Source organism: Manacus candei, unplaced genomic scaffold (assembly GCF_025592945.1).
Source record: "Manacus candei isolate 608988 ecotype Guabito, Panama unplaced genomic scaffold, ASM2559294v1 h1tg000174l, whole genome shotgun sequence".
Lineage (NCBI taxonomy): Eukaryota > Metazoa > Chordata > Aves > Passeriformes > Pipridae > Manacus > Manacus candei.
In genome coordinates this window covers 452,368-475,591 of record NW_026138222.1, presented here as the reverse complement: position 1 = coordinate 475,591, position 23,224 = coordinate 452,368, and the positions used below count along the sequence as shown (strand labels likewise).

At 56.7% G+C, this 23,224-nt stretch overlaps 1 protein-coding gene across 2 annotated transcripts in view; it reads left to right on the top strand.

Moving 5' to 3' along the window:
* Positions 1–23,224, top strand: part of SHANK3 (SH3 and multiple ankyrin repeat domains 3) — a 265,082-nt gene that overhangs the window by 189,350 nt on the left and 52,508 nt on the right. For both annotated transcript variants that reach the window (XM_051773642.1, XM_051773643.1), the window contains exon 16: positions 17,540–17,622. In XM_051773642.1, coding sequence (XP_051629602.1) covers positions 17,540–17,622 — 83 coding nt within the window. The remainder of the gene's footprint in view (positions 1–17,539; positions 17,623–23,224) is intronic.

The window sequence follows — 23,224 nt, the reverse complement described above, 5'->3', positions numbered from 1 at the left end:
CCCCAACTTCACTTCAGGTCTCAGCCGTGGGAGAGGATTAACATAATGACAGCGTTTGAGGAGCAACTTAGAAAAGTGCTCGAGAAAATTCCACCCCGGCGGGTTTGGATTCCAGGGAAAGCTTTGGAAGCAGTGCCAGGGTTGAATGGATGCCCCGGGAAGCGGAGCAGGGAGCAGCAGCCACGGGCTGGACGATGGAGCTGGGTGTGGGATGGGATTTCCTCTCTTTGGCTTAACGAGGTGAACGGAGAGCTTGGGGTGTGTGGGACATTTGGGGGCACGAGCAGATATCAGAACAGACAACATCAGAACAGAGGTCGGGGTCTGGGTGTGGAATTGGCCTCTGGGGCAGCAAAGCCTCTGAGATGTGACTTCAGCACGGACGGTCGGGATGAGCTGAGGGAGAAACTCCCCTTGGGTGGGTTCCCACCTCTCCCTGATGTCCCTTGGAGCTGTAACTGCTGCTAAAGACCAAGCACGAGGCTGCTCCAAAGCCTGGGATGCACCCAAGGTCACCAGAGGGCAACCAGAGCCTTCCCCCATCCTCTGAGGGTGAGGAGGGACAGGGCTCGGCCACCCTCGATGGTCCTGCAGGTCCCTCCCAACCCGGAATGTTCCGGGGCTCTGAACCTCATCCGGGCTGGACTCGGCACGAGGCAGCAGGGAGGGGAGCCTGAGCTTGTCCTTACCAGGAGGAGGCAATCCCAGGGGGAACTGGCTCCTCTGATGAACCCTGTTATGGGAGGAGGAGATTAAAGGGATCCGAAATTACCTCCGGAACGAAGAGCCCACGTTGTGCTCGGCACAGCTGGGAGGGAGGAGAATTGGGAGCAAGGGACAATTCGGGATTTATTTTGTTTCCTATTATTCAGTCTCGGGGATTAGTTGACCAGGGAGAGAGATTACAGCCGTGAGCATCCACGAGCCATCTGGATGGGCCTCCCCTGGAAAAGAGGGAAAACATGAGGGATCTCTAAGCAGGGATTTCTCTGCCCTCACATGCTGTGACTGGCCAAAATAATGCGCAGAATTATGGAATAATCGAGGCTGGAGGGGTTGTCTGCGGGTTTCTGGCACAGCTGGTGACCCAGAGCAGGTTTCTTCACGTGTCTCCAAGGCTGGAAGTTCCACAGGGCCCATGAGGGCTGAGTTTCCAGGGGGAAAAAGCTTTCCCTGTAGTATCTCCTTTCAATCCGTGGTGCTTTGTTTCGTGTTGTTGCCTCTTGTCCCATCCCTGGGTGCCCCTGGGGGTCCCTTTCTCTCACTGCAGCAGCGAGGTGTCCACCATGGAATCATGGAATTGTTAAGGTTGGAAAGGACCTTTAAGGTCATCAGCCCAGCACCACCACCACGTCCACAACCATCCCAAGTGCCACATCCACACGTTTGGTGAACACTTCCAGGGATGGGGACTCCACCACTGCCCTGGGCAGCTGTGCCAGGGCTTTACAACCCTTCCCATGGGACAGATTTTCCCTGATATCTGATTAAAACCTCCCTGGCTCAACTTGAGGCCGTTTCCTCTCAACCTGTCACCCGTTCCCTGGGAGAAGAGGTGTTCCTTCAGCATTTTCCATATTTACTGTCTGCTCTGGCCTGTCATTCCCTGTGAGTTCAGGATTGGTGGTAAAGCCCCTGAGCAGCTGGAATTCTCCCCAGTTCCTGCTCCAGTGAGTTCCCATCCAGGAGGCAAACAGCAAAGAGGGGGGAATGGCATTGACTTTTCCCATTGTTCTGTCTCCATGACTGATGGGAAAGCAGGAGAGGATCCATGTTCCAGGCGGGACTTGGCCTCAAGGATGGCCAAAAATACCTCTGAAAAAGGAGTTTCGTGGTCAGAAATGAATTTTTGGGGGCGAATTTTTGGTGAGTGCTGTGGAAGTGGAGGTGCTGTCTGGGCTGAAGGGGAGGGGTCCCTGTTCCCGTTGGGATGGGGTTCCCAGGTCACTCCCATCTCCCTGGGAAAGGCAGTTTGCACTGGGCTGGTGCAGCATCATTTCTATGGCAACAGGAGAGTGGAGGGAGGGAATGAAATCTCTTCCTGAAAAGGCTCCTGTGTAATCCCACTTGTCACATCAAAGTGCCTTTGGAAGAGTCTGCTCAGATCTTCTGCTGAGCAGCAGCTTCCGGGAGCACTTCCCTCCTTCAGAGAGAGCTACAGCGGAGAATCCTGGAATCCTGGAATGCTTTGGGTGGGAAGAGACCTTAAAGCCCATCCAGTGCCACCCCTGCCATGGCCAGGGACACCTTCCACCAGCCCAGGTTGCTCCAAGCCCCGTCCAACCTGGCCTGGGACACTTCCAGGGATCCAGGGGCAACCACAGCTTCTCTGGGGCCTCCTCACCCTCCCAACCAGGAATTCCTTCCCAATATCCCATCTAAACCTACTCTCTTTCACACAGAGTGGGAAAGGTGAGTCCCTGTGTCCCCTCAGGTGTCCTTGTGCCAGAATTCTCTGCTTTCCCTGAAATTTAGAATTTCAGAACTGGTGGGGAACGTGAGGCTTCACGTCCCGTTTTGTCCAAGAAATAGGATCACTTCCCATCCCTGGAAGTGTCCAAGGCCAGGTTGGACGGGGCTTGGAGCAACCTGGGCTAATGGAAGGTGTCCCTGCCCATGGCAGAGGGTGGCACTGTGTGGGCAGGTGATCCTGTGATCCAATGCACTCCTTGGGCTGAGAGAGGAGCCCGAGCTGAGCAGCTGAGCCTCTGGAGCTGCCTGTTAATGGTTAAAGGAGCATCAGAAAAGGCCTCGTTAATCCCTGTTCCTTCTCTCCTTAAAAAAGCCACTCAGGACGAATGGCAGGTTGAAGAGGAGGTCCTGGGAAACCAGAACCAGTCTGTCCAAAAATGATTTGCCAGGGGCACAAAGGTCCATGGGGTTTCCCTTTGGTTTTCCCTCCCTTTCTGCAGCTGAGCGCTGGATCCCGGGAAGGCGTTTTTGCTCCCAAACATTCTGGAGCCACGAGAATGTTTGCTCCCAAACATTCTCAGCAGGCAGGAGCAGGGCAGCAGCTGATGACACACACAGGAGGTTGGAAAGTAGGAAAAAAAATAGGAAGTCTACTAAAAATAGTGTTTTACTTCATCACAGAGTCCCAGGATGGGTTGGTTGGAAAGGACCTTAAAGCTCATCCAATCCCACCCCCTGCCATGGGCAGGGACACCTTCCACCAGCCCAGGTTGCTCCAAACCCTGTCCAGCCTGGCCTTGGAAACTTCCAGGGATCCAGGGGCAGCCACAGCTTGTCTCCTATGGGAACCCACAGTGTGGGAGTCTCTTACTCACAGTTGTAATTTACTCACCCGAATAATAAATTAGAAAAGGTTCAGAGCCAATAAACGAGGGTGACCCAAAGCAGGGACCACATCTGAGAAGAGATTAAATCAGCTGGAACTCTCTGAGGTGCCCAGGGAAGATGTGACAGAGAGTTTTATGAAACCATGAGTAGGCAATGAGAAGGTGAACAGGGAACAATAGTGATTGCTCAGTACAAAGGGATGAGGTGGCACTCGGTGGAATTAGCAGGCAGAAAGATTAAAATAAAACAAAGTACTTTGTCACACTGCAGGTGATTAAACTGGAGGATTTATTCCTGCTGCATGTTGTGGAGGCCAAAAATATAAATGGATTCGAACTGGGAGTGCAAAATTAGTGAGGAGTAAAGTGGTGACCAAGAAACGCCGTGAGCTGTGGAGGGGCTGGAGATGGGATGACTCTTCTCCCAGGGAACAAGGGAAAAACGAGAGGAAACAGCCTCAGGGGAAGTTCAGGTTGGACAACAGGAAGAATTTCTCATGGAAAGGGTGGTGAGGCCTTGGCAGGGGCTGCCCAGGGAGGTTTGGAGTGCCCATCCCTGGAGGTGTCCCAGGAAGGCCTGGCCGTGGCACTCAGTGCTCTGGGCTGGGGGACAAGGTGGGGATGGGGCCCAGGGTGGATCCATGGGCTGGGAGGGCTTTTCCAGCCTCAGGGGTTCTGGGATTCTGAGGAATGTGGTGGCTGGCTGTCAGAAGAAGGTGCCACGTGGTGGTCCCTGATCTTGTCTTCTCTTTCCATGCTCTTTCCCTGCTGTTTGTTCCTGACTGGTACCCATGAAGGTAGGTGGGGGCTGCAGGTTTCCCTTCTACTCCTTCAGAGAATCCCAGGATAGTCTGGGAGGAAGGGACCTTAAAGCCCATCCAGTGCCACCCCTGCCATGGGCAGGGACACCTTCCACCAGCCCAGGTTGCTCCAAGCCCTGCCCATCCTGGCCTTGGACACTTCCAGGGATCCAGGGGCAGCCACAGCTTCTCTGGGCAACCTGGGCCAGGGCCTGCCCACCCTCAAACCACGTCTGACCTGAGTGATTCTGTGATTCTCTGAGAACAGGAGAGTTTTTGTGAATTGTTTGTTTCAAACAACTTTGCCAGGCTCTCCTTTGAGCCGGTGCTGTCCTGAGGATCAGCTGCAGTGCCTGCTCCTGGTCTGTGGTGGCATTTTCGTGCCACCATCACGTGCTGGAGTTCAGCTGCTGTAGCTCTTCCAGGGAAGTCACTCGTGACTTGTGCTGAGATGACAGGGAAGGATAATTCAGCCCCTGTGATAGATCTGCCAGAGACACACGTTGGGAGAGCAGGGACTGAAAATGGGATGCAAATCACCTCGTCAGAGCAGAACTGCTGTGCTGGCTGTTCCAGTGCTGCCTTACCCATGAGAGCTTGGTCTGACCAGAATCCCAGGATCCCTGAGGTTGGAAAAGCCCTCCCAGCCCATGGATCCACCCCGGGCCCCATCCCCACCTTGGCCCCCAGCCCAGAGCCCTGAGTGCCACGGCCAGGCCTTCCTGGGACACCTCCAGGGCTGGGCACTCCAAACCTCCCTGGGCAGCCCCTGCCAAGGCCTCCCCACCCTTTCCAGCAACAAATTCCTCCTCATGGCCAACCTGACCCTCCCCTGGCCCAGCCTGAGGCCGTTTCCCCTTGGCCTGGCCCTTGTTCCCTGGCAGCAGAGCCCGACCCCCCCCGGCTCCCCCCTCCTGGCAGGGACTTGCAGAGCCAGAAGGTCCCCCCTGAGCCTCCTTTGCTCCAGGATGAGCCCCCCCAGCTCCCTCAGCCCCTCCTGCTGCTCCAGCCCCTTCCCAGCTCCCTTCCCTTCCCTGCACACGCTCCAGCCCCTCCAGGTCTCTCCTGTCTGGGGGACCCAGAACTGCCCCCGGGATTCCAGGGGGGCCTCCCCAGGTCCCAGCACAGGAACATCCCATGGGGTTGTGGTGACCCAAGGGCAGGACCCAGCTCTTCACTCGGTATTGAGCAGGGTGTGAGGACCCCATGGCCAAAGGTCCTTTCTGGGCATCTCTGCTCGGTGGGGACACCCCGATGGACACACACCTTCCTTGAGGCAGGAGTTGGGACTGTGGAGGCTGCCAGGGGGGGTGGAACTGGGCACTGCCATGTCCTGCTCCCAGACGTCACCCCAGTGTTCACTTCTGGATTATCTCAGGATCGTAATTCCCTGGACAGGTGGGGATCTCCTCCCAAGGGCTGTGACCTGTGCAGGGCCAGGCAGCCCTGGAGTTCAAACAACAGTAGTAACCTCTCTTTGTCTTGTGATTTGAATTCAGGCCAGTGAGTAAAACATTGGATTTGCTGACATCACTTATGGGGATTTGAAAGTGGCTTCTTGGCCCGACTTCTGTCGGAGATGCTGAGGAAGAGCAGACCCATTCCAGGGGAATGATGATGTCTGGTGCTGGCACGGCACATAAAGGCCAAGGAGGGCTTCAGAGGGGTGAGGGAAAATCCAATCAGCAAATGGGAAATTGGATGTTTCAGTCGGAGATGTCATTTGATAATGGGGCCCGCTGGGATTCCAGAAGAGCTGTTTTCATCCCCGGGAAATTAAATATCCTGCTTTCTCCAGTGGCTTTCACAGATCTGGTGGCAAGAGAAGGTTGAACTTCAGACCTTGGAGGCAGCTGACTCGGGGAATCAGAGTTACTGAGGTTGGAAAAGCCCTCTGAGATCATCGAGTCCAACCCTCCCCAGCTCTGCCAAGGCCACCCCTGACCATGTCCCCAAGTGCCACATCCACAGGGCTTTGAAATCCCTCCAGGGATGGGGACTCCAGCCTGTTCCAATACCTGACCACCCTTTCCAGCAAGAAATTCCTTCTGATGTCCAACCTGACGCTCCCCTGGTGCCGCTCCTGCTGCTCCAGACCCTTCCCAGCTCCCTTCCCTTCCCTGCACACGCTCCAGCCCCTCCAGGTCTCTCCTGTCTGAGGGGCCCAGAACTGCCCCCAGGATTCCAGGGGGCCTCCCCAGTGCCCAGCACAGAGGAGGGGGGGTTTTACTGGTTTCCTGGCTGTGCCTGAAGAGCTGAAGCACCCAGCCAGCTCCAATGGTGGCAGAGCCTCAGCCAATCCAGTGTGTGCCCATCACAGGGGTGAGAAGGGTCATCCCTCTGCCCCGTGGTCCCTGAGGGCACCACGATGGCCCTGGGGAGGTGTTTGAGGAGCCCAATGTCCCCTCTGTGTCCTGGCCACACTCAGGTCACCTCCAGCTGGTGTCTGTGTGGCCCAGAGCCCGAGCAGGAGCTGCCCAGCCATCCCTGGAGCACGGGGTCTGTCCCGGGGATCCCTCCCCAGGAGCAGCAGAGCTCCCCATGTGTGAGCTGCAGACATTTGCATATATGAATATTAAGGGCCACGTGCCCAGCAGGGATAACAAGGCAACAAGTCCCTGCTGGGCTGGGGGATGATTTGGCGTGGGAGGGAATTACTGCTGGGGCTGCAGGGCAGGAGAGATTCCAAGCACAACCCGTCCCCCTGCCCGGCTCCTGCCTGGGAATGCCTTGGGAAAGGGGTTTCCTGGTGAGTTGTTTCGTTAGGAATGTTAATTAACTTTCAGGCTGGTGATTACTTGGATGGTTGATCTTTCTTTAAAAAAAAAATCAGTATTCTGCTCATTTTCCCGAAGTTCCTGTGGCATTTGTGTTGTTTCCTGTCTTTTTAGGAATATTTATCAGCATCCTGTTCCCTCCATGTTCCCATGGGGGAAGTATTAATTAGCCAAGTGTTGGTGCAAGTCTTAATCAGCAAAGTTTTCCCATTCCTGTTCCTGTCTCAAGGTTTGTCGTGGCGTGGTCTCCACAAAGAGAGGCTTCTTTCCTTCCTTGTTTTTTTAAACTGATGTGGACCAAAAGAATCATGGAATCTTTAGAATGTGAGCTGGGGCTGGAGAAGCACTCCCAGACCACTGAGTCCCAACTGTGGCCAATCCCCACCTTGTGCCCCAGCCCAGAGCACTGAGTGCCATGTCCAGGCCTTCTGTGGATGACCTGCTGCCAGGGAACAGGGACAGGCCAAGGGGAAACGGCCTCAGGCTGGGCCAGGGGAGGGTCAGGTTGGGGCTGAGGAGGAATTTGTTGCTGGAAAGGGTGGGGAGGCCTTGGCAGGGGCTGCCCAGGGAGGTTTGGAGTGCCCAGCCCTGGAGGTGTCCCAGGAAGGCCTGGCCGTGGCACTCAGTGCTCCGGGCTGGGGGACAAGGTGGGGATGGGGCACAGGGGGGATCCATGGGCTGGGAGGGCTTTTCCAGCATAAGTGATTCTGTGAAAATCAAATGAACTGTTTTTCTCATGGTGTCTTTGCTGGTTGGAAACCCTCTGCAAACCCTGAGTGTGAAATTACCGGGAGAGGAGAGAGAAAAAAAAAGGTTTTGTTTCTGGGTGTTCATATTCTAAACAGAGATGACAAAACATGCAGTGAGAGCCAGAGTTGTGTTAACTTAAAGTTACTCTTAATTACAGTAAGAAGTTAATGATAATTATTATGGAGGAAATGTGTCAGACCCAGGGGAAACACAGTATTAGAATGAGAATTGTGGAAATTACTGGATATCGTGAGTACGACATGGAAACCTGAGTCCAGGGAGGAGAAACTGTGGTGGAGGCAGCAGTGTGGGGATCCTGGAATCCTGGAATGGTTTGGATGGGAAGGGACCTTAAAGCCCCTCCAGTGCCACCCCTGCCATGGGCAGGGACACCTTCCACCAGCCCAGGTTGCTCCAACCTGCCCTTGGACACTTCCAGGGATCCAGGGGCAGCCACAGCTTCTCTGGGTAACCTGGGCCAGGGCCTCCCACCCTCCCAGCCAGCAATTCCTTCCCAATATCCCATCTAACCCTGCCCTCTGGTGTCTGTGACCCCTGATGGGGACATCCCAACATTCCAAGGGTCTTTCCTGTGGCCAGGCTGATGGGCAGCCTTGGTGGGTCCATGTGTGCTCAGGGAGGTGCCCGACCTCGGAGCTGGCACCTGCTGCTGCTGGGAGTTCTGTCCAGGGCCACTCTGAGGGTGAGAGCTGAGACATGGACATTTTATCTGCTGGCACACACAGGGTGGGCACAGCCATCCATGGCACCACCAGGACGTTGTAAAGGTCCCCTCTGACTCATCCCGATGACAAGAGTCTGCTGGCAGCAGGAATCATCCCCATGGATGCCAGAACAGCCAGGGAGCAGCTGCAGCCTGAGGTGCTCCATCCACGAGTCTGTGCTCTTGGAGAAATTAAATAATTGCTACTGAGCCCTTGGAGAATTAGGACTTAATTGGTTAAATCTCGAGTTGCAGCAGCACCCCTGGGAAAACAGGAGGATGTGTGGGATGGAGTGGGGCCTTGCTTAGGACCCGTTTCAACTCCTGTGTGGCAAGTGGTGCCTGTTGGAGGCAGAAGCAGCTCTTCTTGGAAGCTGGACAGGGCAGCAGGCCCAGGGAATGAGGGGTTATCTGAGCCCTGGGAAGCTGGATCCAGCTCTGTCCTTTCCCACTGGCAGTTCCTGGCCATGTCCAGCAGAGCTCCCCATGCCCAGCTCAGCTGTGCCCAGGCCTTGGGGGTCTCCACAGCAGCTCCTCGTGTCCATGTCCTGCCTGGGGATGCCAGGGAGCCCAGGGCTCATCCTGGCTGAGGGCAGGGAATCCTCATTCCCCCTTCTGCCCGGGAACTGTCACCTCACCAGTGGCCAGGGGGGTTGGAATGAGGTCCAGTCTGGGATCTCTCTCCAGCCACAAGACCGTGGAAGAAGCAGATGAATTTCTTGGAGTGTGAAGAAGAAGATGTTTAAGGCTGTGGATCATCCCTTCCCACCACTCTTCATGGAATCATGGAATATCCTGGGCTGGAAGGGACCCACAGGATCATTGATCCAACTCCTGGCCCTGCACAGACACCCCAACAATCCCACCCTGGCCCTGAGTTGTCCAAACACTCCTGGAGCTCTGGGGCCGTGACCACTGCCCTGGAATGGCTTCCCAGTGCCAGAGGGCAGGGTTAGAGGGGATATCGGGAAGGAATTGCTGGCTGGGAGGGTGGGGAGGCCCTGGCCCAGGTTGCCCAGAGAAGCTGTGGCTGCCCCTGGATCCCTGGAAGTGTCCAAGGCCAGGTTGGACGGGGCTTGGAGCAACCTGGGCTGTTGGAAGGTGTCCCTGCCCATGGCAGGGGGTTGGAATGAGATGAGCTTTGAGGTCCCTTCCAACCCAGACCATCCTGGGATTCTGTGGTCTTGCTTTTTTCCCAGTTTTCTTGTATTCTTTCCCAGAATGGGGGATCAGAGTTACCACAATTATTTAACATGTGGGGTCATCTTGGCTGTACCAGTGGCAGAAAATTCCATTTCCAGCTCACTTGGCTCATCATTCCTGACCACTGTAGAACGTTAGGCTGAGATTCTTCCACCAGCTGTGCTCCATATCCCCAAATCCTTCTCCCTGGTGTTGATGGTCAGCTCAGAGCCAGGGATTTTGGGTAGGAATGATTTTTTCCCACGTGCATCAGTTTTTCTCCACCTCACTGTTCATTGATTTTATGAAGATTCTACTGCTCCCCGTGGTTTTCCTCGTCTTTATTATCCTGAATAATTGAGCATCATCAGCAAACCTTCTTCCCTCTCCTTCCTCCCTCCCTCCTGAACCACCTGGGGCCGGGCTGAGCCATGAACGTCCTGGCCCCGATCCCGGGAGGCTCCGCCGCTGCCCTTTCCTCTGATGTGAAATCCAATCATTTATCTGGAACCTTTTAAGAAATTTAACACATAAAAAACCCTTCCTTTTCATCCCTCAGCACCTTCACTTCCTCGAGAGGTTTTAATGAGAGACCTTTTCAAGTGCTTTTGGAGATCTGAGCGGACGCGAGTGGAGTTTTTCTCCTCAGGTTAATTGGATCTCGGCTGCTTTTCCCACTGCTCATCCCCCCTGGCTGGCTGGAATGTCACCCCTCGCTCTGCTCTGGTGCTGGTGGGTCTCTGGAATCTGGTTGTGGTTCTGTGGGTGTTTATTTCCAGTGAGGACTTTGCTAAAGGTGCTGCTGAAGGGATGGTGGAGTTTGGCCGACTCCTCCCGGCGTGATCCAGCTGGAGGCTGCAGGAGACACTTCCCAGCAATGTGGATTCAAACCCTTCCTCACTGAGGGGTTCTGAGGACCCAGAGGGCTCCCTGGTGTTGTTTACAGGAGCACTGAGTGTTGGGGTTTTCCCCACTTTCTTCAGAATCCCAGAATTGCTGAAGATGGGAAGGGACCTCCTTTACCCACATTGAATGTGCTTTGTCACGGGATCCCAGGATGGTTTGGTTTGGTTTGGGCCTTAAATCCCATCCAGCCCCACCCCTGCCATGGGCAGGGACACCTTCCACCAGCCCAGGTTGCTCCAGCCTGGCCTTGGACACTTCCAGGGATCCAGGGGCAGCCACAGCTTCTCTGGGCAACCTGTGCCAGGGCCTCCCCACCCTCCCAGACAGGAATTCCTTCCCAATATCCCATCTAACCCTGCCCTCTGGCACTGGGAAACCATTCCAGGGCAGTGGTCACAGCCCCAAGGCTGCCAGAGCTCCAGGAGTGTTTGGACAACATTCTCAGGGCCAGGGTGGGATTGCTGGGGTGTCTGTGCAGGGCCAGGGTGATGATCCCTGTGGATCCCTTCCAGGGCCTAAAGGGGCTCCAGGAGAGCTGGAGAGGGACTGGGGACAAGGCATGGAGGGACAGGACACAGGGAATGGCTTCCCAGTGCCAGAGGGCAGGGTTAGATGGGATATTGGGAAGGAATTGCTGGCTGGGAGGATGGGCAGGCCCTGGCCCAGGTTGCCCAGAGCATCTGTGGCTGCCCCTGGATCCCTGGAAGTGTCCAAGGGCAGGTTGGATGGGGCTTGGAGCACCCTGGGCTAGTGGAAGGTGTCCCTGCCCATGGCAGGGGTGGCACTGGATGGGCTTTCAAGTCCTTCCCACCCAACCCAGTCCATGATTATATGGTTTTTGTTCCATAACCTCCCATGGAGAATCTTGGGTTTGGGGGTCTGCCTGTGAGTATCTGACACTTCTTAATGTGAAACCCTCCCCCAGCAGGGACCACAAATCCTGTGTAGGTTCTGTGTCAGGGCTGTGCCTTCCCTGGGTGCTGCCTTGGTCCCAGGGCCATCTGACCCCGGGGAGGTTCCCACAGAATTCCCACTCTGGCTGCACTTGCAAACTGATTTCCTGAGTTTTGCTGCCATTTGTGAGTCGTTCCACAGCTCCATATTTGGGCTGCTGTGCTGTTTCCACATTTAACCTGCAGGAGATCACGATTCTTCCCATCTTCCTCCTCTGAAAAGCTTTGGGCTGTGCAGGGAGAATTCCTGGGTTCCACTCTCCCCGTTTCCCTGTTGTCGAGCTGTTCCAGCTCCTTCCTGCCCTCTCCCAGTCCATGGAGTTTATCTGTGCCATGTCCCCAGCACGGTCCCTTTCGCAGCCCCATCTCTCTCCTGGGATAAATCCACGTTGTAGGGTTTGGGTTTCCCAGCCCTTGTTTTTATTATCCCCACAAAGTGCCTCGTTCTTCCAGGACCCGTCGGGGGCGAGGGCCCGACCCCGTGGGCTCTGATCTCCTGGGTCATTGTCCTGTCCCTGACAGGTGACAGTTCCTGTGCCATCCCCCTGTCCATGACCATTCCCTGGCTAACAGGGATGGGTTTCCTGGGCAGGTGGCCCGTTCCCAGCTCTGAGGGATGTTTGTTCCCTCATCTCTCCCGGCGCTTCTGCTCATCCCCCGCCGACGTCGGCGTTGAACAAAGAGGTTCCTGTGGAGCAGAATTCCCACAGGTGACTCCAGCTCTGACAGGGATCAGAGCCCTCCTTTGCCTCCTTTTTTGGCAAATCCCAGTTTGCTGAAGATGTGACTGTGAGGGATGGGCTGAGCTGATTCCTCGTCCCCTCCGGTGCCAGGTGGGATAAACCTGGGATCAGACCCAGCTTTGCCTGTCCAGCTCTTCCCGTAAAAATCCAGCACAAACAGCTTCTTCCTGCTGCCACAAATGTCCCCCTGGTTTTTCCCAGGATTTATCTTCTGTGCCTCTCTGCCATGGCATCTTTTCCTTGGCTGCTCTTTGGTGTTCCCAACAAGCATCCCAAGCAGTGTCCCTGAATTCAGAGTCCAGGCAAAACATGTCTTGGACTTTCTGAGGCTTCTTGTTCCCTTGATGCCCTAAAAGTTACTGGCTTAGTGGCTTTAAATGAAACCAGTCCAGTGCTGAAAATGTTCTGGAACACTGTCCATGTTCCAAAAGGGAAGGTGCTGCTTTTCCCTGCCTTTTGTTGCTGGTTTTCCTCCCTCTCTGCAGTAGCTGATCCTCAGGATTTCTCTGGTGCTCCAGCTGGGACCCAGCAGTGCTGCTTTGGGGCTTTTTAGTGGTGTCTGAAGTGGTGTGACCAGTCCTGGAGGGAATGTGATCCCAAAGAGCACATCCTTCCCAGGGGCTTCTGCTCTTCCAGGTCGGGGGGAATATGTGACTGGAAGTGGTTTCTTCTGGAGTTTCAGCCCCTTCTCAGCTGCCACTTTGGTTTTGATGTGGTTCCTAATCAGGGCCTTGATGAGCTGCCTCCTGAGGGAATTAAGCAGAAAGCCTGGGTGATGCCAATCAGGGCCTCAGGACCTTGGAGCCTGAGGAAAGAAGGCTCCAGGGAAACCTGAGAGCCCCTTCCAGGGCCTAAAGGGGCTCCAGGAGAGCTGGAGAAGGACTGGGGACAAGGGATGGAGGGACAGGACACAGGGAATGGCTTCCCAGTGCCAGAGGGCAGGGATAGATGGTACATTGGGAAGGAATTGCTGGCTGGGAGGGTGGGGAGGCCCTGGCCCAGGTTGCCCAGAGAAGCTGTGGCTGCCCCTGGATCCCTGGAAGTGTCCAAGGCCAGGTTGGACGGGGCTTGGAGCAACCTGGGACAGTGGAAGGTGTCCCTGCCCATGGCAGGGGTTGGCACTAAATGGGGTTTAAGGTCCCTTCCCACCCAACTCATTCTGGGATTCAGACATAAAAGGCCCATCAGGAAAATAAAAACCTGTTTGGGTTGATCCACTTGATTTCTCCCGGGAGAAAATGTTTCAGAGGTGCCACAGAACTTCCTGGTGGAAACACCTGTGGAGGACAGGAATGGCTGGGGAGGGAAGGCCCCTCACTGGGGACTTCTAAATGAATGTCCATCAAGAAGCTGATGCTGGTGGAGAGATCCTGGAACCCCAGAGCCCCTGAGGCTGGAAAAGCCCTCCCAGCCCATGGATCCACCCCGTGCCCCATCCCCACCTTGGCCCCCAGCCCAGAGCACTGAGTGCCACGGCCAGGCCTTCCTGGGACACCTCCAGGGATGGGCACTCCAAACCTCCCTGGGCAGCCCCTGCCAAGGCCTCACCACCCTTCCCACGAGGAAAGGTGAGCAGGGACACCTTCCACCGTCCAACCTGGCCTTGAGCACTTCCAGGTGTCCTCCTCGGGACTCCCTGCTCTTGCCCCCCATCCTTTGGGCCGTGTGGGGTCAGGACCAGGCAGGGGGCTCGTTACCTAACCCAGGACCACGTCACGGGGCTGTGGGGGCGGCCCTGGGGGGGTGGGAGCTCCTCGCCCCGGCCCGCCCGGCTCGGGGTGCAGCCGTGGCAGTCACTGGAGCCAGGGGTGCCATTCATCTGGCAGAGGTGGGGGCGGCTCTGGGAGCAGGGGATGAATCACAGCTCCATTGACTTCACTCCCAGCTCTCCATTGAGTCTAAAAGGAGCCCGGAGCCGTCGCTGGGGGTGCTCGTGTTCTCCTCGCCCACGGTTAACTCGCTGCCTCCCGGGGCCCCTCCGGCGGGGAGGGGATGGATCCAGGGCCTGGGCAGCATTCCTGGGGGTGTATCCCCAGTCAGGCCCTCAGCCTGGCTCACCAAAGGGTGACACAGCTCTGAGACGGTGTTGGAGGCCTCTCCTGCCTCCAGCTTGCCCAGGCTCCTTCTGCACCTCCCGTTTTCGTTTCCATAGTTTTCCCTGCAGCACTTTTCCTTCCTTCCCTGCTGTTTTCCAGACCGTTTCTCCAGTGGCAGCACCACATGAATCCAAACCTGCTCTTCCAACGTGCTGCTGCCCTCTCTGTTGGGACCTTCTGCACGCTGAAGTTCTCTCTCTGTTCCCTCCTAACGCTCGGTGAGCACGTTGAGCTCATCCCAAGGCAGACCCCGGTGAAATCCCGCTTGATCCATCCTTGCAGTTCAGCAGTGAAAAATGTGCCAATGCAGCTCTTTCCTCACCTTGCAGAGGTTTCTATCCCCTTGGTTTTTTATGGGAATGCCTTGTGAGAGTGTTGGGAATGCTCTGCTGCCATCAGGCTCCGTGTGGCAGCTCTGCCTTTCCCATGTTCAGGAGACCCGTTATTGTCCCCCAGAAATTGGGTTCCTTTGGCACATCCCGTTCCCTCCGATCCACTCCACCTCCTGTTTGTCACCTGGATGGTTTATTAAACCTCTCTGCTGTTTGTTAGAGGATTTGCCAGGGAATTAAAGATGAGTTGCTTCGTTTTAGGCTTCCTCTGATCTTTCTGCTGCCTGTTCATAGAGATGAGCATCATCCTTTGTGCGGCTCTCCGGGAATGCCGAGCGTGCCAGCTGAGCTCTGAGACAGCCATGGCACGAGTCAGGCACTTTCTGCCACCTCAGTGAGTTTCCCCAGGCCCAGAGAGTTGAAACAAACTCTAAATTCTTCCAACTGCTGGGTTTTTTTTTTACTGGAAAGTCAGAGCTTGGCTTTGCTGTTCTGGTGCCACCAGGAGTTGACTGGAGCTGGTTTGTACAGACCTAACCATGATATATTTGAGTTGTTCACTTAGGTCATGGAATTATAGAATGATTTGGGTTGGAAGGGGCCTTAAAGATCGTCTAGTCCTGCCCCCCACGGGCAGGGAACCTTCCACTAGACCAGGTTGCTCCAAGCTCTGTCCTAGATCATAGAAACCTGGAATTCTTTGGATTGGAAGGGACCTCAAAGCCCATCCAGTGCCACCCTTGCCATGGGCAGGGACACCTTCCATTACCCAGGCTGCTCCAATCCCCATCCAGCCTGACCTTGGACACTTCCAGGGATCCAGGGGCAGCCACAACTGCTTGGATTCAGGAATTACAGTGTGAGGTTGTCCCGCTCTCCTTAATCGGACACGTGGGTTGTGTCACTGGAATGACCTTTCCCAGGCATGGGAATCTGCTTCCAGAGGGCTGCCCTACACCTGGAAAGGAGGATTTTGTTGGAGGAGGAAGAGTTTCACACCTATTGAGGAGCAGCTGCATAACCAGCTCTGCTTTTGGGGCAGGAGATGTGGGAGGTGACATGAAGGGGGGGCTCCCTGACACCCTTAAAGTGCTTCCCAGTTCTGTTGGAGTTTCTCCATGTCTGGGTACTTCGTTGCATGAAGTCCCTGGGTTTTCAGATTCCCTGTTTTCCGTGGATAATGTGGAAGTACATCCCTAATTACAGCACGAAGTGAAGTATCAGGGAATTGCAGGGAATTCAGGCTCTGTGTCGCTTTACATTCCATGGATGACGTTTGTATGTCCTCGTATGTAATCCCCGTGTGCATCTGATTTTGGGATGCCCTTCCCCGGCTCTGGAAAACGCAGGAATATTTCTATATTCCTTGTGGGAGCCGGGTGCTGTCGTGGCGTTGCCGGCAGAACTGGTGGGATTGGGATGCCTGGAAATGCTGCAGGTGGGCGGACGCAGAGGAGGGTCCTGTCCCGGTGCCCGTCGGTCACGGGGAGCACACACGGGACCGTGGTGATCCCTGGCCGTCCCCACCCCTGTGCCAGCCCTCCGGGTCCCCGCGGGTGGCACGGGTGTCCCTGGCAGGTGATCCCTTCCCTCCGGAGGGGCAGGAGGAGCGGGGAGGGGGAGGCGTGTGCCGGCCCCGGTACCGCAGTGTGATTCCCGCTGCTCCGTGCCAGCTCCTGGATCCACATCCCCTGGATCCACATCCCCTCCCTCTGCCCCCTCGCTCTGCCCGTGCCGTGGCAGGGAGGCTCTGGGGGGGGATTCGTTCCCGCTGCCACGCTCCGGGCAGATCCTTCGCCGCCGGTCCTGGCCCTGCCGGGGATCCTCCCCATCCCCATCCCCATCCCTCCCATCGCTCTCCAGCACAGTGGGAAGGGGATGCAGCAGCCCCTTCACCCGGGGACGAGCGGGGGGATTCACTTCTCCATCTCTTGATCGCTCCCCATCGCTCCCCGTCACGTTGGGAAGGGGATGCAGCAGCCCCTTCACCCGGGGACGAGCGGGGGGCTTCGCTTCTCCATCTCTTGATCGCTCCCCTCCTCTCCCATCTCTCCCATCGCTCCCTCCTCGCCGCTCCCGCTTTGGCTCCTTGTGCCACCTCCCCCCGTTTTCCCGGCGCTGCCGAGAGCCGGACCCGGGTCCCTGATTAATTCGGCTCTGATGTCAGACATGCGGCTCTGCTGGGAGGGATTTGCAGAGGGCTGCGTTTGCTCCGAGCGTCCCCCTCCCGTCCCCCCCTCCCCGCGCCCCCCGCCCCTCCCGCCGCACGTCGATGGCATTTGGGGAAGGGGCTCCGGTGGGCGCCGGCCCCGCGGAGCTGCCGCTGCTCCTCCCGCCGCTGGATCCTCCCGGTTCTTCCCCGCCGGTGCCTTTGTTAAAGTGGGACAAGGAAATGCATCCCCCCTGCTCCTGGCAGACCGTCACTTAGCAACGCGGCGGGGAGGGAGGGGGGGATTTTAGGAGAAGATCCGAGCGCCGGGATGAGGATTTAAACTCTGCCGTGCTCAACTCACCAAAGAGGCACCTTCTCCTTTTCGTCGAGCGGCCGATTTTTTTTTTTTCCGTGTGAGAGGCAACCGGGAAGTCTGAGAGAGCCGATCCCCCGATGCCCCCCCACGCTCCGGGCAGCCTTTAAAGGGGATCCCGAGGGGATCTGTATCCCTGCATTCCTATGCAGGTGACTGCGAGGGGGCCCGGTGGGCAGCAGGGTGATCCAGGCAGCCGGGGCTTTCCTCCTCCTCCTCCTCCTCCTCCTCCTCCTCCTCCACGCTGAGGGAAAGTAGCTTTTCATCTTTTTTCATTCTGACTTTGGGCAAAAGGGAGGGGAGGGGAAGCAGCTTGAGCCCAACTCCCCGCTGAGATGAGACGGTGGATGAGAAGAGGTCTCCTTGTCACAGGCACAAAGGCCACCTCCGCCTGGCAGCATGGTGCTGAAATCTAACCCTGGCATCATTCTCTTGTGCTCTTTCCTGCCCAGTGACTACATCATTGAGGAGAAGACGGCCGTGCTGCAGAAGAGGGAGCATGAGGGATTCGGGTTTGTATTGCGAGGGGCCAAAGGTAAGGGCTGCTTCTTTCGCTGGCTCTGGGGCTGGGGCGGGAAGCGCCTTCTCCTCACCCTACCCGGGCTCTGGATCCCTGAATTCCCGTGCCCGGCAGCCCTGGGAATTAGGGGCTCTTCAGGGGACTCTCTTCTCCGGCTCTCTCCTTGCCCGGGTGCCGTCGTGGCGGGCGGGCATCGCTCCCACTTTCCGGGGGGTTCTGGTGCGGGTGCTGCTCTTGGTGGCTCTGAGATCCCGGGAATGTTCACTCCTCCCCGTTCCCCGGGAGCGTGACCCGGGTGCAGCCCCGTGGCACCCGTGGCGTTTTCGGTTCGAACGCTGGAAGTGTTTCACTGTACTTTGGCTGGGGGGAGTTGGGGTCCTTTGAGGAGCCCTGGTGGTGCTGGGGTTCCCCGGGGAAAACCGGGAGAGGTGTGTCCCGCAGCTCCCACCGTCCCTTCGATCCCGTGCCGCTCATTCCCGGGGCACCCCGGGCTGCTCCCGCGGCCGGACCTCGGGTGGGTGGTTCCTGTGGCTTCTCCTGCCAGAAATCCATCTTTGTGCTGCAAAAAAAAGAGGCCCTTGGGGACCGGGAATGAATGTGCTCGTATGGATACAGGGAACGGGCTTCGGCTCCCGTGCTCGGGAGGCAGGAACGCCTCCGGCCGGAGAGCCCCGTCCCTCCCCGGCACTTCCAGGCTCTTGGAAGCAGAGGGACAGTGGGAGCAGGGGGACAATGGTGCAGCTCTGTCCCTTCCATGTAGGATGTAGCAAGGTGTGGGAGGGAAAGCTGGAAGCAGCTCCTGGGGAGTGCTGCTCCTTCCCCGGACCTCGGTGCGGCTGCGGATTCGGGCTTTGATCTCCGGGGGGGAATTTCGGGGGGGATTCCTGGATCGCCTTTGTTCTGCCCATGGAAGGGCTCGGGGCCGGTGGGTGTGTTTGCATCCCTGTTGGAATATGGTTGCTGTCCCTTCCTCCCTCTCTCTCCCCTTCCCTATGGATGTGACATACGTGTCTGTCCGTGTGTAGCATGAAGTGAAACTTCACGGCTCAAAATGGCATCCATTTTTTTTTCCCGGATCAATCTTGCCCCTATTGTGTTGGGAAAAACGGATACATTTAGTCCCGTTGCCCCATTTTCCCCCCCCTTTTTTTTTTTTTTTGTATTTTTTCCTTCTTTACCCTCCCGACGTTCGCAGGCTCTACCTCTCCCTTTGTCTGCCGAGGCTGAAGGCAGGACCGGGAGCGGATGAGGTGGGCGTGTGGCTGTGTGGGATTTGGGAATCCTGGCGGTGCTGCAGGGCACCGGGAAGCGCGTGGCTGCAGAGGGTCGTGGCGTGGAAGCCGTCGGGAGCGTGGGCACGGGCTGGGGGGCTCCCCAAGCCCCTCAGGGAGCAGCGTGCCCTCCACAGGGAGGGGAATGTGGTGGCTCGGGTCCCCCCCGTGTTTGCCAGCCTCTCATCCCGGTGCTCCGTGGGGTTCGGGCTGGAAGGAGCTCTGGGACTGTCTGCGTGGCCCCGTCGGTGGCACCACCACTCCATTGAGGGAAAACCGCTTCAGGAATCGTGGTGTGAAGAGGAAAAAGGGGTCTGGAAATGGGGGGATCAGAGGATCATCCCTTGCAGGGGTGGGAGATGGATATTGTGGACTCAGCTGGGTGATCCTCAAAGGAATCTGCTCTTCGTGCTGCAGGGAGGGTGTGAAAATCCATCCTGGCTTCTCTCAGTCCTGCTGAGGGTTCGTTCCTTCCCCAACCCGAATTTGTCCCTGTGAACACCTCCAGGAAGAGGGCTCAGGCTCTGCACCATCCTGGAGAACCAGCCCTTCCCAACCCATCCCATCTCCACCTCTGCCCCATTCCGGAGGAGGTGACATCCCGGTCAGACCAGCTGAGCCTTTGGACAGAGCTTATTTTATTTCATCCTGGTCTCTGCAGGGGATGAGCTGCAGCACTTGGACCTGGGGCTTCCCTGCAGCCATTGCCTGGGAATGCCCAGAGGAGCCGTGGCTGCCCCTGGATCCCTGGAAGTGTCCCAGGCCAGGCTGGAGCAACCTGGGCTAGTGGAAGGTGTCCCTGCCCATGGCAGGGGTAGCACTGGATGGGCTGTGCAGGTCCCTTCCCACCCAAACCATCCTGGGATTCCATGATTAGGGAATCCTGTGGAGCAAATGGGAGGGGCTGGAGCAGCCCCTTTGCCCCATGATGAGCCAGAGGATTCACTTCTCCATCCCTTGGCCCAGAGAGGTCCCAGCCTGTCACACACTCAAATCAGGGACCTGCTCAAGGTGCTGAAAGGCATTTCTTGGCTTACAACAAGGTCAGGTTGGGGCTGAGGGGGAATTTGTTGCTGGAAAGGGTGGTGAGGCCTTGGCAGGGGCTGCCCAGGGAGGTTTGGAGTGCCCAGCCCTGGAGGTGTCCCAGGAAGGCCTGGCCGTGGCACTCAGTGCTCTGGGCTGGGGGCCAAGGTGGGGATGGGGCCCAGGGTGGATCCATGGGCTGGGAGGGCTTTTCCAACCTCAGGGGTCCTGGGATCCTGAACTCACCAGTCAAACCTTCCATGCCTAGACTGGAGCATCTCCCTCTTCCCAGTCAACCCATCAGGCACTGTCTGTTTGGTCATTTAATTCCTAAAATATTCCTGAGCTGGGGCCATCCTGTGAACAGCGGGTGTTACAGCTCCCTCAGGGACTGCTCCTCACCCCCTGTCTCCAAATCCACTCTGCCCATTCCCAGGCCAGTCAGTGCCTGTTGGCATCTGGTTGTGGTGGGTTTTTGTGGGAGCAGAGGCACAGGGAGCACCTGACTTGGGAATTTACGCTCTAAGGAGGGGGTAGATCCCATCCCTGGAAGTGTCCCAGGCCAGGTTGGACAGGGCTTGGAGCAACCTGGACTAGTGGAAGGTGTCCCTGCCCATGGCAGGGGTGGCACTGGATGGGCTTTAAGGTCCCTTCCAAACCAAATCATTCTGGGATTCCATGATTTTATGGATAACAAGGATATCACCATTAATACAAACAACATATTAGAAAAAGGAAAAGGAAATGGCTCCAAGAGTTTGCTCAAGGGCAGAGCTTTTGTCTGTTTGTCTGGGGAGAGCCAGGTTATTCCCAAAGTTCCAAGGTTATTTCATCTTGTGGTTCATGTGTCTCCTGATGCAGCTGATCCCGTGGGAAGGACACTCCATGCTGATCCCCTGCAGGGCTCACTTTGCTCCTGATACTTCCCAAAGCATCAATCTTTTATCCCCCTCCTCTCCCCAGGCAGGTGCTTCACCTGCATCTGCCCCAACACGGGATCCACACCCGTTTTCCAGGTTTATCCCACCTTGCCACAGCTCCCAGATCCTGCTGCTCATGGAGCAAGTGCCTGCCCTGGTCCCCAGAGCCCAGAGCCCCCCATATCCTCCTCTGCCCCTCAGTGCCCCTCCTGTGCCCGGTGTTGGTCCCACCTTGGAGCACAATTCCAGTGAGGAGCAGCTGAGGGAGCTGGGAAGGGTCTGGAGCAGCAGGAGGGGCTGAGGGAGCTGGGGGGGCTCATCCTGGAGCAAAGGAGGCTCAGGGGGGACCTTCTGGCTCTGCAAGTCCCTGCCAGGAGGGGGGAGCCGGGGGGGGTCGGGCTCTGCTGCCAGGGAACAAGGGACAGGCCAAGGGGAAACGGCCTCAGGCTGGGCCAGGGGAGGGTCAGGTTGGATATTGGGGAGATTCCTTCCTGGAAAGGGTTTTCCAGCCCTGGCACAGCTGCCCAGGCAGGCATGGAGTCCCCCCTTCCCTGGAGATTTCCAGGCCCTGTGGATGTGGCACTTGGGGACGTGGGGCAGTGGTGGCCTTGGGGGAACAGTTGGCCTTGATGTCTTGGAGGCTTTTCCGACCTCGGTGATTCCAGGATTCCCTGATTCCACCTGGTTTTGCTGCATTTCCTCACAGGAAGGTTCCAGTTTGCTGTTCAGCCTCAGCTGTTGGGTTTTCATGCCAGCCAGAGCCACTGGGATCACAGACACTTGGATCCCTCAGGGAATTCCATAAGGGCTCGGTGTTTACCGGGATCTGTGGGATCAGTGGATCCTTTGAGGGTGGTTTAGTCCTTTCCTGTCCTGTGAAAACCTCAGGAGCCCCTTCCCAACCCTGGGAGGATGTTGCAGGAAGTGCAGTCAGAGCTCAAGGATCTTCCCGTTGGTCTGGGAAGTGGGAATGTTGTCCCCAAGCCCTGCAGCAAGACTTTGGGATACAACACTGGGATCATCACAGAAATGAAGGGCTCACTGATGGTTTCCAGACCTTGGCTCTTGTGCAGAGGAGTCCTGGGACACTTGGTGACCCTCAGGAAGGACAGGAATTGGGACTGGGGGTGTTGGGTCATCCCTGTTGAGGGTGGTGTGATCCTTGTGGAGATCTAATGGAAAACTGGGAGCAAGGCCCAGCAGAGTCTGGAATTTGCATTATCCCACTCTTTTAGAGGAATTCAAACACTCAGGAGCTAATTTTAATTCCCTGCCCCAAGGAATGGGGGGTGAGGAGCAGGAAAGGCCTCGACTGCAGGCCTGACCCTGCTGAGGAATAATTAAAATATCCATGTTGTCCACCCTGTTCCCAATAGAGGGTTTGCTGCCTCCAGGATGGGGTTTGGTGGCTCTGAGAGGAGGTTTGATTCCCCTAGGATGGGATTTTATGTCCCCAGGAGGAGGTTTGGTGCCTCCAGGATGGGATTTGTTGCCCCCAGGCCTTCCTGGTGATCCAGCTCTGCCAGGTCTTCTCCCACAGCTGGAGCTGGAATTCCTCCTGTGGGACAGCCCAGACTGAGGGGTTTTTAAGGCCAGGAAGTGTCCAAATTGCACAACCAGAGCTGTGGTGGCTCCTCAAGAGGTTTAAATTCTGCTTCCTGAGATTTAAAGTCGTTGGCTTTGGCAAAAATCTTTGGGTGGCCCTGGATGGGCTTTAAGGTCCCTTCCAAGCCAAAGCATTCCATGATTTTTGTGACCATGAGGGTCCCAGCTCCTCCATCCACTGCCTGCCATGGATGTTGAGGACACTGGGAGCAGTCATCCCTCCAAACCTGCTCTCCCTGGAGAAGAGGATTAATTCATGTTTCAGTCCATTTTTGGAGCTTCTTTCCCATTCCCGGTGACCAAGCCCTGGGACTCCAGGCAGTGTCGCTTCCCCTGCCTCCGTGTGTCCCCATCCTGGATTCAATGGTGCTCCTGGGGTTTGTTCCACAGGGATACAGCTCTTAATTCAGGATTCCTTTTCTTGTTTGCTGAGCCTTTAAGGCCCCGGTGACACGTTCCCAGCTCGTGTCTCACGACGTGCACTCGCTGCAGGTTCCAGCCCACGGGAAGGGCTGTGCCTGGAGTGACACGTGGATACCACGGAGGGAACAGGCTGGGAGCTGGATCTGCTCCCTTAACTTCATCTGAGTGCCCTGTCAGGTGACATCTTGGATTATATCCTTGCCCAGAGAAGCTGTGGCTGCCCCTGGATCCCTGGAATTGTCCAAGGGCAGGTTGGAGCAACCTGGGCTGGTGGAAGGTGTCCCTGCCCATGGCAGGGGTGGCACTGGGTGGGCTTTAAGGTCTTTCCAACCCAAACCATTCCATGATTCTGTGGTTGCACCTAAACCAGGAGGT